The sequence below is a fragment of the Pezoporus occidentalis genome, unplaced genomic scaffold (assembly GCF_034315485.1).
Source record: "Pezoporus occidentalis ecotype Australia unplaced genomic scaffold, CSIRO_AGI_Poc_V1 ctg17, whole genome shotgun sequence".
In the NCBI taxonomy this organism is placed as follows: Eukaryota; Metazoa; Chordata; class Aves; order Psittaciformes; family Psittacidae; genus Pezoporus; species Pezoporus occidentalis.
In genome coordinates, this window is record NW_026913531.1 from 6,323,345 (window position 1) to 6,338,044 (window position 14,700).

At 35.4% G+C, this 14,700-nt stretch overlaps 1 protein-coding gene across 6 annotated transcripts in view; it reads left to right on the plus strand.

Annotated features, from left to right (window-relative positions):
- PTPRQ (protein tyrosine phosphatase receptor type Q) overlaps window positions 1-14,700 on the plus strand; it is a 134,583-nt gene that overhangs the window by 57,707 nt on the left and 62,176 nt on the right. For all 6 annotated transcript variants that reach the window (XR_009963869.1, XM_062613835.1, XM_062613836.1 and 3 more), the window contains exons 35-41: window positions 3,188-3,348; window positions 4,904-5,049; window positions 9,733-9,898; window positions 10,364-10,654; window positions 10,934-11,209; window positions 11,994-12,145; window positions 13,965-14,106. Coding sequence is in view for 5 of the 6 variants with exons in the window: in XM_062613835.1 (XP_062469819.1) it covers window positions 3,188-3,348; window positions 4,904-5,049; window positions 9,733-9,898; window positions 10,364-10,654; window positions 10,934-11,209; window positions 11,994-12,145; window positions 13,965-14,106 (1,334 nt within the window). In the remaining variant the exon portion in view is untranslated. The remainder of the gene's footprint in view (window positions 1-3,187; window positions 3,349-4,903; window positions 5,050-9,732; window positions 9,899-10,363; window positions 10,655-10,933; window positions 11,210-11,993; window positions 12,146-13,964; window positions 14,107-14,700) is intronic.

A 14,700-nucleotide genomic window follows, 5' to 3' on the forward strand; every position in this document is an offset into this window, starting at 1 on the left:
GGCCCATTGTAAGTTAGGACACAAGCCTATGCTAAATTGTCAAGGAGGTTTGAAATAATCTTAAAATAGAAAAATACCGATTCCTGTTGTGGAAAGCATGTAAGAGCAATGTTAAGAGTCTTTGTATTGCCATCAGTTATTACTACTATTACATTCTGTACTTATGATATTCGTAGCACATGAGTATTTTAAAATGGGTTTATTTACTGTGTTGTTTGGGTTTTTTTTCTATTTAACCTTTCTTTTTCCCTATTTTTTTTCTGTCATTCCTCCTAGGATTTTTTTCACCTTCAAAAGTTTTGTCACTTTAAAACTTGCAGTTTCTGTCCTACTCTCTGTATAACTTAATAGTCTAGTGATGTGGTATCTCTTCAAAGCTCTGTATAACTTTTGCTGGGAGAGAGATTTTGTTAATGATCACTTTTAATATACTGCATTTATCTGCAGTATTTTATTGCTACTACGAAGGTGCAGGAAGCAAATGCTAATGTGCACCTTATGAGATGTGAACCAGATGTGCAAATCAGCAGTTGTTATAAGCACACTACTATTGAGCTTACATTTATTATTTTAATGTTACTTGACAGTTTTGGGGTAGGGTTTGGCCTCAGTTCCTACTGATTTATTTTTTTTTAATTATAGCTACTGGTTAGGTGGTGATAAAGGGAAGAGGAGTAAGCTCTTCTTTCCAGAAAAGTCAAATTAGGCTTGTCTGGTTATTTCTCCTGTATTGGCAAGGCCTGGTGCTCTTTAACCACAAAAACAAACCCCACTAAATTAAAGACTGCCCTCTGGCTAAGGAAGAGTTAATTCCCAATAAGGATTATGGTTTTGATACAAGCTGTGTTTGAAGACTTGAGGTTATACAAGTTTTCATCCTTATAATGCCTTAAAGCTTATTGCTTTTGTTATTATGGCAAAAGAGTTAGTAAGAATTATTTTTTTAAAACTGTTGATTGAGCCATCTTTCTAAATATATAAATCAAACAACCACACGACTTTTTGCAGTAAGCCTTGTCCTTTATCCTTCCACATTCTCCTTGCTCTGTTTTATCTGTCCTTACTGTGCCATATCTAAAATTAGAGAGGTATTAGGTATCGTCTTGAGGCAAGGACAGTAGACAAAAACTCCCGTTGCCTTCAAAGGGGTCACAACTTCACTTCTTCCTCAGAGTTTGGTTGGGGTGTTTTTGAGGGGGGGAAGGAGGGAGAAAGGGAGAAGAGGGAAATTTTAAGTATTTAACAGAACTGTCAATGCAATTTCACAAAGTGCATTGTAGTGTGAGATTTGACAAGGTAAACTGCCATGCCATAGTTGCTGCATTTGGGAGGCATTTGATAGATTCTGAGGGAGATTGCTGATCCCAGAGCTTCTCAATAAGGCAGAAAGAAGAAATTTAATACATACATTAAATAAATGTTCCTTCCCTTAAATATATTGGAACAGCTATAAAGAATTTGATAACCTTTCTTTAATGTATTTGCAACTAGAATCCCCAACTACTAGTATAATAAGGGCAATATCTGTAATGTTTTCACTGTTACTATCTTTCGAAGAATTTGTCACAGGACAGGGTACTTTTGGGTGCTAGCAGGCAGCAAAGCAACATTCTGTGTGCCTTAAGTCTACAATATTCATACTCCCTGAGTCTGCAGTTCTAGAGTATTAATGGCATATTAACAAAATTGCTGAACTTTCATATAGCTGTTGCCTTTTGGCATTATTCTGTTCTTCCTAACTGTGCCTGCTTTTGGGAATGTTTTTTTGGAAAGTAAGATGTTATAAGAATGCAATTACTCAGGGCAGAAGTGTTTGCAGCAGTAAGCTGTGGATTTTCTTCTTACTTAAATTATAGCCAGCAATGTTTTTCCATACTAAGAATATATTAGGCACAGAACCAAGAAAATATGTCTTTTCTTTGTATAGAATTTGATAACTGCAGCAGTAACCTTTTGTATTTCTTTGCTGACTATTCAAAATGTCAGAAGTTTGGGAAAAATGTAGTGTACCTTCTTTGTTACCAAGAGCATTTCCCATGTCAAGAGACATTCCACTCAAAATCTGAAAGGGATAGGGAGAATTTAGTGTTTTTATTCCCATGTTTTCTCTTTCCAATAGTTTGGTAATATAACTTTATTTCAGGAGTAATATAACTTTATTTCAGGAGTATCAGACAGTGATCTTTGCTAATGGGACATTCATTTATTGATCAAAGGATGAAAATCAGCCCATCTATTAATTTTGAATCAACATTTCTCATTTTTTTTTAGAATTAGAACTCTTTCTCTTGTTTGTGAAGAGCTCCTTGGTGATGTCTGGAGCAAGATATTCAGTTTTACATGTCAAATTATCATCCCTGTATAAAATCCTGTTAAAGATACAGGGCATGCACTCATACAGAAATCAGTAATGGAATATTAGCTAGCTTTTTTTTCCCTGCTACTTTTTTTTTTTCCTAAAAGATTAAATTAGTTTAATGAGGAATAGCAGACTTTTTGAATTCAGGTTAGCTATTTCTGTATCTTATTTTACTTTCTGATAATCATTTCATACCTATGCTAATACCAGTGTTTTATTAATGTTAGATCTTACAGTCTTTCTAGGCGGGTTTTGACCTGACTAGAGTTCCATTCTGATCCCCTGCTACATTCCACCAGAATTAACTCAGCACCAGCTAATTCCTGTTCCATATCATCTTCTATTATTCCATTTATAACTTCAGCCTTCTGACCAGTTTCACAGAGTCACAGTAGGGCATGCTCCCTGCTATAATCTTTTTATATTTCGCTATTCCTGTCCAGGGAGACAGTTTAGTTATGCCCTACTGTGTCCTTCCCAGGGGTACTACATAACCATTTGATAGTAGTTACTAGATGTACATGCTTGTCCTTGAAATTCTGTATAATCGTTGTCTTTGCTGATGTCATTTACAAATGTATTTCTGTGGGTGTTTCGTTCTGGTTTTGGGGGAGGAGGGGTTTAACGCAAAATTAAGAGCACTGTTATGATGCAATGCTACAAGTGTGCTTGTCATCATAAAAGACAAAAGTTACCCCAGTCTTTTTAAATGTCAAAATATTTATAGTTACCACAATACTGCATTTTTCAATTTTGTGTTGTATGCCACAGTTGTATACATACAGAAATGGTGTGTAGATAGAATTAATAAAACAACTTTTTCTTTAGGAATAAGATGTCAAAAAGGAGTGTTAATGTAACAGAAACATCATTGCAGTTCACAGACCTGGAATATAACTATAAGTATAGTGCTTACCTAACAGCAAGTACAAGATTTGGAGATGGGAACATAAAAAGCGATACTATAACATTCAGAACTTCTGAAGGAGGTAAGCTTATGTATAGTATGACTTTTTCATTTAATTCAGGCTTACATTTCTGTCATCCTTATTTAAGTTAATAAAGCTGCTGAAGTAGGAGTGGCATTTGACTGGTCAAGAAGAGACATTCTACCTGCCTGTATGTGTGTCTGTACATATATCTATGGCTCTATAAAGTTATGATGGGTATTTCTGTTAATTTACTGAGCAAAACTTCGCATTTCTCTTCAAGACAAGTAAGATTAAACTAAATTAATTTTAAATTTTGAAATAAATTAATTATATAACTATTTTAATAGCTCTTTGCTTTATCTTGCTGTGGTACGACTTCTAATACAAAAGTTACTCTTTAGAGTCTATCTCACAAGTCTGAAATGGTTTTAATTTGAAAATAAAATCTGTAAGTGTACAGTGATTTGTATCTTTTAATGACTTTATAATTTTAACACAGTAGATGACTTTTGTAAAGGATCATACTATATACTGTGCTTTGAAAGTCATTCAATTTAATTATTGTTTCTGGTTTTCCTGACAATTCTTTTGCTATAACACTTTCCAAAAATGGGTAGTATGCAGGCATATTTCAGAAACATCCTGCATAGATAAACTGATTTCCCAACACACAGTCACTGGCGGGACTAGCCATCCAAGCCATCCCTCAAAAGACTATCATCTAAATCATCAGGCTATAGATATTCCCTGTCTTTGCTCTGGAAGCTCTAGTGGAAACATAAACTGACTTTTTAGGGCAGGATTTTTAGGAACTGATTGAGGAGTTCCCCCTCAAATTAATATTTTAGTATTTTATACAAACTTGAAGAGCACAAAGCAAGAGAGATAAGGTAATTTATAGTGTTCAGTATTCTGCAGCATGTTGTGTAGATCGCTTTCTTGGACGGCAAGAAATACAGATTTGAATTCTCTTAAACCAACTTAAGGAGCTGAATTTGAGGTTCCTACATTGCTGTGCTACTGAAAAAGACCATATGCCGCTATGCTGCCGTTCTGTTAGGAGGAGAGGCAAACTGAAGAAGACATAAAGGAGTCCTTCCTCCATATTTAACAGGCTGATGAAAGAGGAGAAACCAGAAATGCCTATACTGTCCAGGCTTATGTATCTGAAATATCTACTTGAGTTGGGAGCCTAAATTCTGTTTATCATTAGCAAAAGGAAAGCAATGCTTTTAATTTAGTTTTCATGAAATAATTTTTTTTTTCCTATAAGCATATATAGAGTGTAGAGGCCTCAGTCAACTTCCATAGCTGCAAATTAGACTTACTATGTGCCCAAAACAGTGAGTACAGGACAAATGTCATAAGAGTATCTGCTTACAAATGCAGCTCAATACAAACAGGTATGAAAACAAGAATTAAAAACATTGCATTTTCAGAATTTATTTACATCTCCTATTTTATGTCATCGTTTACAAAAGCAGTTTTTATACCATAATCAGAAATTTATTTCATTTAACATAGGATGTTGTCAAACCTACAGTGGATGTTTCTTGGGCACTAAAATGTACAAAACCTTGAGTTAGTTATGCTGAACTTAACATTCTTCCAGCACCAAGTGATCCACCAAAAGATGTTGTGTACAGGAACCTTACTTCCACGTCAGTAATACTATTCTGGTCTCCTCCTCAAAAGCCTAATGGAAATATACTGTATTACTCAGTTTACTTCAAAAATAATTCAGGCATATTCATACAGGTAAGCTTTTTTTTTTTTTCCCGTTCTTCTTTTGTAGAATTCAATAAAGTGTTCTAATGATTCTTTAAAGATGAAATCAGTTTTAAGGTTAACAATATATTGTTTTTTTCATATGTCCTTTCTCGCAAGGCAGTTTTTAAACTTATAAAGACAGAAGGATATCTTGGAATTGTGCCTGTCATTGGACATTCATCTAACTGAGTATTAAAGCAAATAGGTCTTGTGTATATTCTATATATACTCAAAGTTTATATGTACGTGTATATATACACATACATCCAGTATATGCACAACATAGATAGACATTGCATTCATTACAAATCCTTAAGATTGTTTATTTAAGTCTAATCTTTCAATTTGAATACATTTCTATAACAGTTCTGGTTTTACTTTTTTAATGCATGTTTTTACATGCTTCTTGAAAGCAAGAAGACTATATCTAAGTAGTGAATACATTATTATTTCATATTTTTGTTACTCTCCAAAGGAAATTACTGTTCTGTATGTTGAAACAAAGATATTGAGATTCCTCAATTAAAGCATAAAAGGCAAAATGTTATTTGTAGGGGTTTTTTTTGATCTGCACATTTCCATGTAGGTTTTTCTGTTGCTACTTTCATCCTTAGTTATGCACCACATATATTAATTTTATACCTAGTTTTTCTATTCTCCTGTCTAAAAATATATTATGATACAGAAATACAATAAGAAAAAGTAAGCTTCCTTATAAGAAGAAATAAGCTTCCTATACAGGTTTTTGGTCACAAGCTTTATACATGTGGAAGAAAAGAAAGAAATATTCATGGAGAAACTAATGCATGAAAAAATACCTCTACTGAATAACCTCATGCTCAAGATATATCTAGTGTGAGGTATGCATGTGTTTGAGGATAACTAGAAAAAAGTGTTCACAAATTTTGCAAATACCTGTGACTGAGTAATTGCTGTCATACTTCAGTGTATACACTTCTCCAGCTTCTGTGGAGTTGTGTGGTTGCCAGGCTCTGTCTGCATAGTTTTAGGTGCAGGCATGCCATGAATTGACATTCTGATGAGATTAAAATAAGTGCTACAGTTCAGAGCTTCAGGCTGTGCTTGCACTGTTGGTACACTACTGTTGGTAGCATTTTTCTTAGCCTAACAAATCCCTGGAGAAACCTTTATACCTGAATTAGCCCATCTGATGAAGAGTGTCTACATTTATTCAATTCTCAATAGCAATTTTAGAGGAAGACTGTTGACTTGGGCTATTCTTGCCTTTAGGAAGGTGGCACTCTTAGTGGAATAAGCTGAAACTGTTTCACTGAGAGCTAAAATCCCTCTGGATGTACCTAGGGCTCTGGAAAGAAAGGAAAAAGGGAAGATGGAGCAAAGTATCACTGGCCCAGCAAGGTGAGGGTCTGTGGCATATGTAGATAGTTATAAGCTGGATGAGTGTATGCACACATACAGTTTACAACTATCTGTAACATAGGAGTATAACCCTATAGCTGCAGGATGTCTTTTCAAATTTCTAGGAACCCCACCTTCTCAGACATGCTGCTGTAGGCAGTCATTCTCTGTAGTCTTTCATCTGCTTCTTTGTTCAGGACATAGTAACAGAGGACAAAGTTTTAAAGCATATCTTCTAGATGCTGGAAAAACCATCCTGGCTGATGCTCAAGAATATCAAGCAAATAAACATCTTCCAATGTTTTCATAATCTGAAATAGATATTAAAGTCATACTAAAGCTAATGCTACTCTGTTGTCTCAAATTCTCAGTTCTCACACACAGGCTTTAACATGCCTGAGGAGTTTGAGAATATATGAGAATCTGGTTATGAATATGTTAAAATCAGGAAATTAGTAGCTGCAGAGTCTATGAAAGTAATTGTATCATTGCTAAATACTGATCTATAATTGATATAATTGGCTTGAATAAACTCTTTTATTCAAGCTTTTTATACTTACATTTTTATTGGAGAGAAAGTGGGAAAGGTGTGAATTTCAGTACAGATAACAACTGTCCTGCTCTGGCACATCATGCAGGAGAACCAGGAGCTAAGTAGACAAAAAAAGCCCGCAGCCCTTCTAGGGACTGAACAATAGACCCCGGACATCCATCCATTGTACTTCAAGGCAACCTGAGTGAACGTGACTGGATGGAGTTCAGAGTGAAATTCAGTTTGGTCTGTCCTCAGGATGCAGACAAGGGATGCAAGCAATGTGTTACATTAACTTAACGATCAGTGATTTTCTTTTACCAGTATGAGCAAAATAGGGATAAAGAGGAACTGTCCTAAAATACACTATTGCACATAAAAAGGAAATATCTTCTTCACTTAGGTTGATACTGGAATGGTGTAGATTATGCTCCTTGAGGGATGGCTTGGATTAGCCCTCACAGTGTCACCACTCTCATCAGATTACCAGAGTTAAGCATGTGATAGTCTAAAACAACAGTGTAATACAATGAACCTGAAGAAGGAAACAGAACAAGGAGAAAAGGTTAACAGTGAAGAACAGCAGCCCTGTGTTGCCTGTACACAACTAGTTACAGCTTTATGCCAGTGGCAATTTCTGCTGCTTCCTGAGGTGAAGATACCAGTTTCTGCTGGCACTTTCATGGCCTGTGTGTATTGCTTACACTTAGCTGCTTTTAATAATCTGATACTTTGCTATGTCAAAACTTCTTTCATGTATGGATGAAGAAAGAGACAGAAGGAAGAATTTCTTCAGCTGTAGCCAAAGATCCCAAGCTGTTTGCTTTCATCTGTAGCCATAGTTAATTGTAAAACTTCCTATAGTGTTCTATCCCCAGGGTACAATTAGTGCAAGTTCCATCTTTTCTCAGTGTGTACCCACATACTTCTTCCTGCTCACCCTTACTCTTAATTATGTGTTCATTCTTTCCTACTATTTTGTTCTATCAGAGGTTTCATGTAATCTCCAGTCCTTGGACTACACATAGACAGGGAACTACCACTTAAAACAGCTTTCGTTGAACCACCAAAAAGCCTATTGTTATAGTGTTCATATTTGTTCACTGAGTCCCTAAGTGCTGGACAGCTGACTACATTGTTAAGGTATGCTTTTTGAACTAAGAGTTGGATTTTCAGCTGTTCATACCAGTAAACTCCTATTAAATCTAGAATCAAAACTTGCTGTGGTACCTTTGACATTTTTACCTTGATAACTCAGAGAATTCATTAAGGTATTTTAAAAATATTAGATATTGCAAAAAAAGTTAATTATTAATAATTACAATATCAATAATAATAGGAGGATAGCAAAGTGGTGTTTCTGGGTCACAAGGTTATACTGTGCTTGAGCATTGAAAAGTTTAATTAAATACCTTAGAATTTGATTCTGCCTCTTACCTTACTCAAATGTAAAGCAAAGGTCTTCACAGCCCTTTTTGTTTAGTTACATGAAGATGGTGCAAGCTTCCATCTATGTTTATAAGAAAGTCATCTATTAAGGTGAAATTCCTTTGCTTTTTGACTGGTGTTCACCTAACCTCATCTTTCAGACAAACCTAACAGTGTGCTTTAATAAGTTAATAGGAGTGGACGTAAAAATTTATACTGCCAATTTGTGCAGCGTCTCCTCTGCATCCAAAACAAAGGCTTACATTTTCACTGACAAACTGTTTACTTATGTTATGTGAGCACTACTGATTGTAGGCAAAACTAGGTCCTCAGATATTGGTGTAAAAATCTCAGGTAATAAATGAGAGTGTCACCTATTGCTTTCTGCAGAAAAAAGAATAATCATTTTGTCTGTACAAAAAATTGGTGAACTGTGACATTAGTTATGTAAATTGATATGTATTGGTGGCAGTCCTCAAGATTGCATAATGAACTATGTATGCACTCAGTACTGATAGTTTGCACTATCAGTTTGCACTCAGTACAGACTCAAGTGGTAGAGCGTATCACAGTGGCTTCTTTAGCAGGAATTTTCTTCAAGAGAATTATAACCCATTTTTTAGCATGTGGTTTTAGTAAGCTCATGTTTATATGTGGTATTTCTGAATTTAAATATGCAAACATTACAGTCACCTTTGTCCTGTTTCAGCAGGTCTGCTCTCGCAGCCTCTCTGTTTTAGGAAAGCATTTAATTTAAAGCCAGCTTTGATTTTAAGGCGATAGAGTGTGTGAATAAGATGTTACACCGAAAACTGTGGGCAGGCTAAATAACTGGAACGTGTTCTAGGCAGTGCATCAGGGGGGGACAAAATCCAGCTCACCATGAAAACATTGCTATGCAGAAAGTCCTTTGTTTTCCATCATTCAGATCAGGCAAGGAAGTCACATGTGTGATCATGTAATCAATCTATGGGCACTTAGTAGATGATACTTTGTTGTTTTCTTGTTTGCAACATGGATAAACGCATTGCAATATTACAGATGTAATGTGCTTTAATAAAAAGGTGGATTGGCAGTCAACAAATACAAACAGGAGGAGTCAATTACATACTCTGTCGTACTTATAAGGAGTAACAACAGACATCATACAGTAAATTACTTGAGTATTTCAGTAAAAATCAGGATTCATTAGGAGTCAAATTAGGTCTGTATCTCCTGAACACTAAGGTGAATCATCTGTTTGTGGTGGTGATGGCTAAATGGGAAACTGGAAAGAGAAACCAGTGAATAAATAACATTTTCAATGGCAACACTTATTTTATTTCCTTTAGAATTTCACATGTTATGGTAATGACAGCAATGGCAATATGTCCCAGTCTGCAGTTCTGGATGACTTGGCAAAATACAGCCATTATACATTATGGTTAACTGCAAGCACAGCTTTTGGAGATGGAAACAAAACCAGTGAAATAATAGACGTTTATACAGATCAGGACAGTAAGTTAATCACCTTTTTAATGCTCAGTATATATCAGTGCTTCTATTTATTAAATATTTCTAACTTTAAAAATTATTTTACTGTTATGATGGCAAAGTTAAAAAAAAAACAGTAAGTACTGCAGTACTTTTCTTTGCAAAGAAGACATTTTGATCTGAGTTTTTCTCTTTTAATACTAAAAACATAGTTCACAAGCGGCTTTTTTAGATACCAGCAATACAAATATTGTCTTCAACCATCATTAAGACTTTCAGTAAACAAATTTAACATAAATGGCTATTCATACATGCCTTCAAAATATTTTGTTTTTGATAGTGAAACATAAATGACTTTTAAAAGTTGTAAAAAATACTACAAGTGGAATTTACAGACTAATAATACTTTGAATATTTATTTCTGTTTTAGTTTTGGATGCTTTATTGCTGTAATCCATGCATTTATTTTTTGCTTATTATCTTTCATAGTCCCAGATGGTTTTGTTGAAAATCTGGTCTGTCAAAACATTTCCTCATCTTCTGTAAATGTAAGCTGGCTTCCACCATCCCAGCCAAATGGCTTAGTCTTCTTTCATGTTTCTCTAAGTTTATTGCAACTGGGAACCAGTAAGGTATTGTCTTTCGTTACTTACAACACAAGCATCGTTTTTGACAATCTGGAGAAATATACTGATTACATTCTGAAAATCACACCAGCCACTGATAAAGGATCTTCTGAACTGCATGCTCTAAGTTTGCATATAAGAACTGATGAAGATGGTAAGATAAGTATATTTTATTCATTCCTAAGGAAATGTAGAAGAAAAAACTAAATAGCTTTCTAGAAGGGGAAAACCAGAAAAGATTATGTTTATTTTTCTCATATTACTTAAAGCTTTTTTGTTATACAAACAACTGCTAGACATTCTGTGTTGAGACCATGAAATAGAATTTTCCAGTCATAGCACAACTTTAATTGATATCTAAAGACACTTTTCATTGTAACTCATATTTTCCTGAGGTTATCCTTGTTTTTCTTTTTCTTATTCCTTCATGTAGTTCCAGAATCAGCACCTATAATCAAAACATTTTCAAACCTCTCAACTACCTCAGTAATGCTTTCATGGGATCCTCCTCTTAAGCCAAGTGGTATTATAACAAGTTATGATTTAAATTTATTTGGTCCAGAAAGGAATAGCTCATTTTCTACCACCAATAATTTTATCATCTTGGAAGACCTTCTACCGTTCACATTATACAGCATTTATGCAGCTGCAAGAACAATAAAAGGACTTGGTCCATTTTCCATGCTTCAGTTTTACACAGATGAGTCAGGTGAGCAAATTCAATTGTAACCAACTTTGAAATATTTGCCATATGTTACTGCGTCTGTCTTAGATGTGAACATCAGATCTGGAGAAAGCTGACATGAAAGATCCATTTTCCATTGGTCTGTGTGTGAAGAGCTTTCAGAAGAAGGAAACACTACAAAGAGAGTGTTTTCTGAGTTCTCCTCCTCCCACCACAGTGTGCAAGGGGAGGTCACATTCTGCATAGGATTACAAAAATAACTCCAGGGAGAAATGTCTTTTGCCTTTGGAATGTGTTGCAGTTTGCCAAGTGTCAGGGATTTTGAAGCAAGCATCAATACATTTCTCTTCATACCTCCACATAATTGAGAAATTCTAAAATGTGGAAGTATTTCTCACACATTCACACAGGTCTCCTTTACGTGGACCTCTTCTCACCCACATGGTAAATGATAGATCTTGTAAATGTATATTGAGTTGCACTAAATATGTGATGTAGGAAGTGAAGTAGATTGCATTCCAGCAATATATGTGATACGACTTTTGTTAAATGCCTTAGTTCTCACAATGGGGTTAAGTGATGGAATAGATTAATAGATCTCTAAAAAGATCCCTTGCTGACTAAACACGTATTCCAGGTTAATGGAATTTGTTTGATGCCAAAGAGAAAGAAAAATATGTAAATAGCAAGGAAGTACTGTTTTGTTGAGTTTAGATACAAATGGTAACAAAAGTCCTGCTTCTCCAAAGTGCTTGGTTTTGCCTGGATTATTTGTAATTTGGAACTCAATAGCATTTCTCTTTTGCAGAGCCATTAGCTCCACCTCAGAATTTGACCATTGCCAACTACACTGCAGATTCTGTGTGGCTAAAATGGGATCCAAGTCCCCAGGCAAATGGTGTTATTATGAGCTATAATTTTAAGATTTATCAAAACAACACTGGAAAACTATTTTATCGGGTACGTTTATCATTAACAGTGGTTAATTTTTTAAAATACTCTTTTCATGCTCTGGGAATAAAATATATGACAAATATTTTAAATGTCTGTTATGCTCATAGAATTACGAATCTCCTTTAAACTCCTGTTTATTAAGGCAGGCTCCCACCATTCCTGTAATTCAATTTCTAAAATTAGATAGAAAAGAATTCTTAGATTTTAATTTGCTTTGAGCTTCTAATATTTCATTAATGATGAGCTTTATTAATCTTTAGGTCATGTTTCAATATATGTTTTATGTTAGCTAATGACAGAAGCTGCTTGTTTAGTGGATTTCTTTGTTTCACTATTTAGTATCTGCAGACTTTCGAGATTCAAAAAAGAAAGACATTCCTTGTCGTCTTGAAAAATGGCTAAATCTGTTTAGAGGTTTGCATTTTTTATTTTTGCAGAATAAGGATAACTGAATAAATTTTAACTGAAATAGACGCTATAAAGTTATATACAAAAATTGACCAAGGCATTTGTATTTGCTTAAATCTGTTTGCTTGGGTGGCATCAAGAGACTGTAAAGGCAGCAGGCTGAGGCCAGGATTGCATCTCAGGCTTGGAAACTATAGAATCATAGAATCATATAGCGAGTTCTGTTCATCAGAGACACTTGTAAAAGCTACAGAGAAAAGACATTGCTGCAGTGAGATATGAGTTTAAGACATGCAGGTAAGGAACCTGTGGAACTGTGAGGAGCTTCATTGTTCCCAGCTCCCTCAGCAATACAGTTCTTGCAGAACATGCAAGGAAATGCTTGTGCTGTTGTTAAGTGTATGTATTGTGGAAATCATTGTGGCCTACTGTGCTACCTCCTATACAGGCTGCTGTTATTCCCAATTGTGGAATCAAATGCTGGTGTCATTCCAGTTTCTTCCATAGTCCTTGGAAGAGGGGAGCACAAGAATAGAAACAATGGTTTATAAAGCCAGCTGCCTTTGGAAACACATTCTTTGAGCACTCATGGACACCACCAAAGATTATTCTCTTCTGTCCATCTGAGGCATACTCAAATCCAATTAGAATACAGAAACTGGCTGGAGCACTCGAATGCATCTGCTGTGCCTTACATTTTTTTCATGTGATCTTATATGGACAAGAAAGTAGATTTAGGTTGTGGCAGCAAGACAGGCAGAGCAATTTATATAGAAATATTGTAGTTAAGAACCGTAATTCTCCTCTAACTTGGATCCCACAAGATGTTCACAAGGTTTTCTTGCTGAAATTCAGCTCTTCGCTGCTATTATAGTTTGCTCAACATTTGCACAAAACATGCCTTGCCTGCTCTGGGAAAAAAACCTACCAGGAACTGAACTGTGTTTTTTTTAGTTTTTTCCAAAGCTCTTCCTTAGTCTCTGTGTCTGGCTAAGGTAGAGTAAAAGAAATGAGAAATTATGGTCCAGGACGTCTTCCACTGCAGAGATGTAATAAGGAAGTAGAATTTGAGAGGGGGTGATGTGGGAATGGGGAGGTGACATGAGTTTTCAATACTGGTAAAGAAAAGGCATATGTGGAGTTAATCTGTTCTAATAACACTATGGTAATTATGATACCATCCCTTGGCATATCTTCCTTGTGAGCCACAATGGAAGAGGGAGAGGAGAAGGGAAAGGAAGAATTTGACCCTGCATTCTTTTTTGTTGAGTTCAATGGATACTTTGACTGAAAGCTACTCAGAGTAGAAGAGGCAAGACTGTGGCTGTAAATCTTCTGTTCATTTCAGTGGGTTCAAGGTGAGGCCCACAATGTTTACGCAGATTAACTGCATACTAATAATTTTTCCTTCTTTAAGAACATTTCAGGTTCAAACCATGAGGCAAACCTTGTTGGATTAGAACCATTTAGCCCCTATTTTATCAGTGTCTCTGCATTTACCAAGCTTGGGAATGGCAATCAGTTCAGTAATGCTGTCCAATTTACAACAATGGAATCAGGTTAGATATGACTTTTTCTGAGTTGCATTTCTGTTTATATGTATTTTCCTTGTATGGCTGAACAACAGTCTTCCTCTTCTCTCCAAAGAAAATGTAACATAACACTATCTCATCGTCTTCTGCCTTTGATTCACATTCCTATTGTACCGGGTAGGCTGGGTTTGAAGTTTGATGTCGGAAGTATAGAATTAGAAATGTCCTCATCTGAAATGAAAGGCTTATACGGCTACTATAAATCTTTTAATAGCATCACAGATAAAGGGAGGAAAATTACGTAGATATCAGTCTTTGCAGATCAAAGCGTTAATTCAGATCCCTGTGAAAATAACTGGAACTTTAGCATTATTAAAAGCAGCTGGACAAAAGATTGGCAGATGATCTGGAAATTGTATTAAACAAATACAAATTTTTAACATTTTTTACAATTTATTTTCGGAAGGGAACATAGCCACTAAATATCCTTACTTGTTAGGTCTTATTCTTCCTGACAACTGGGGAGGACTACACAATATAGCAGGCTTGATTAATTATGTGCAGTTTTGGCTTGTGCTTTCTACATATCTTTTGAAGTTGAAGGTTGTTTCAAAATGAAAA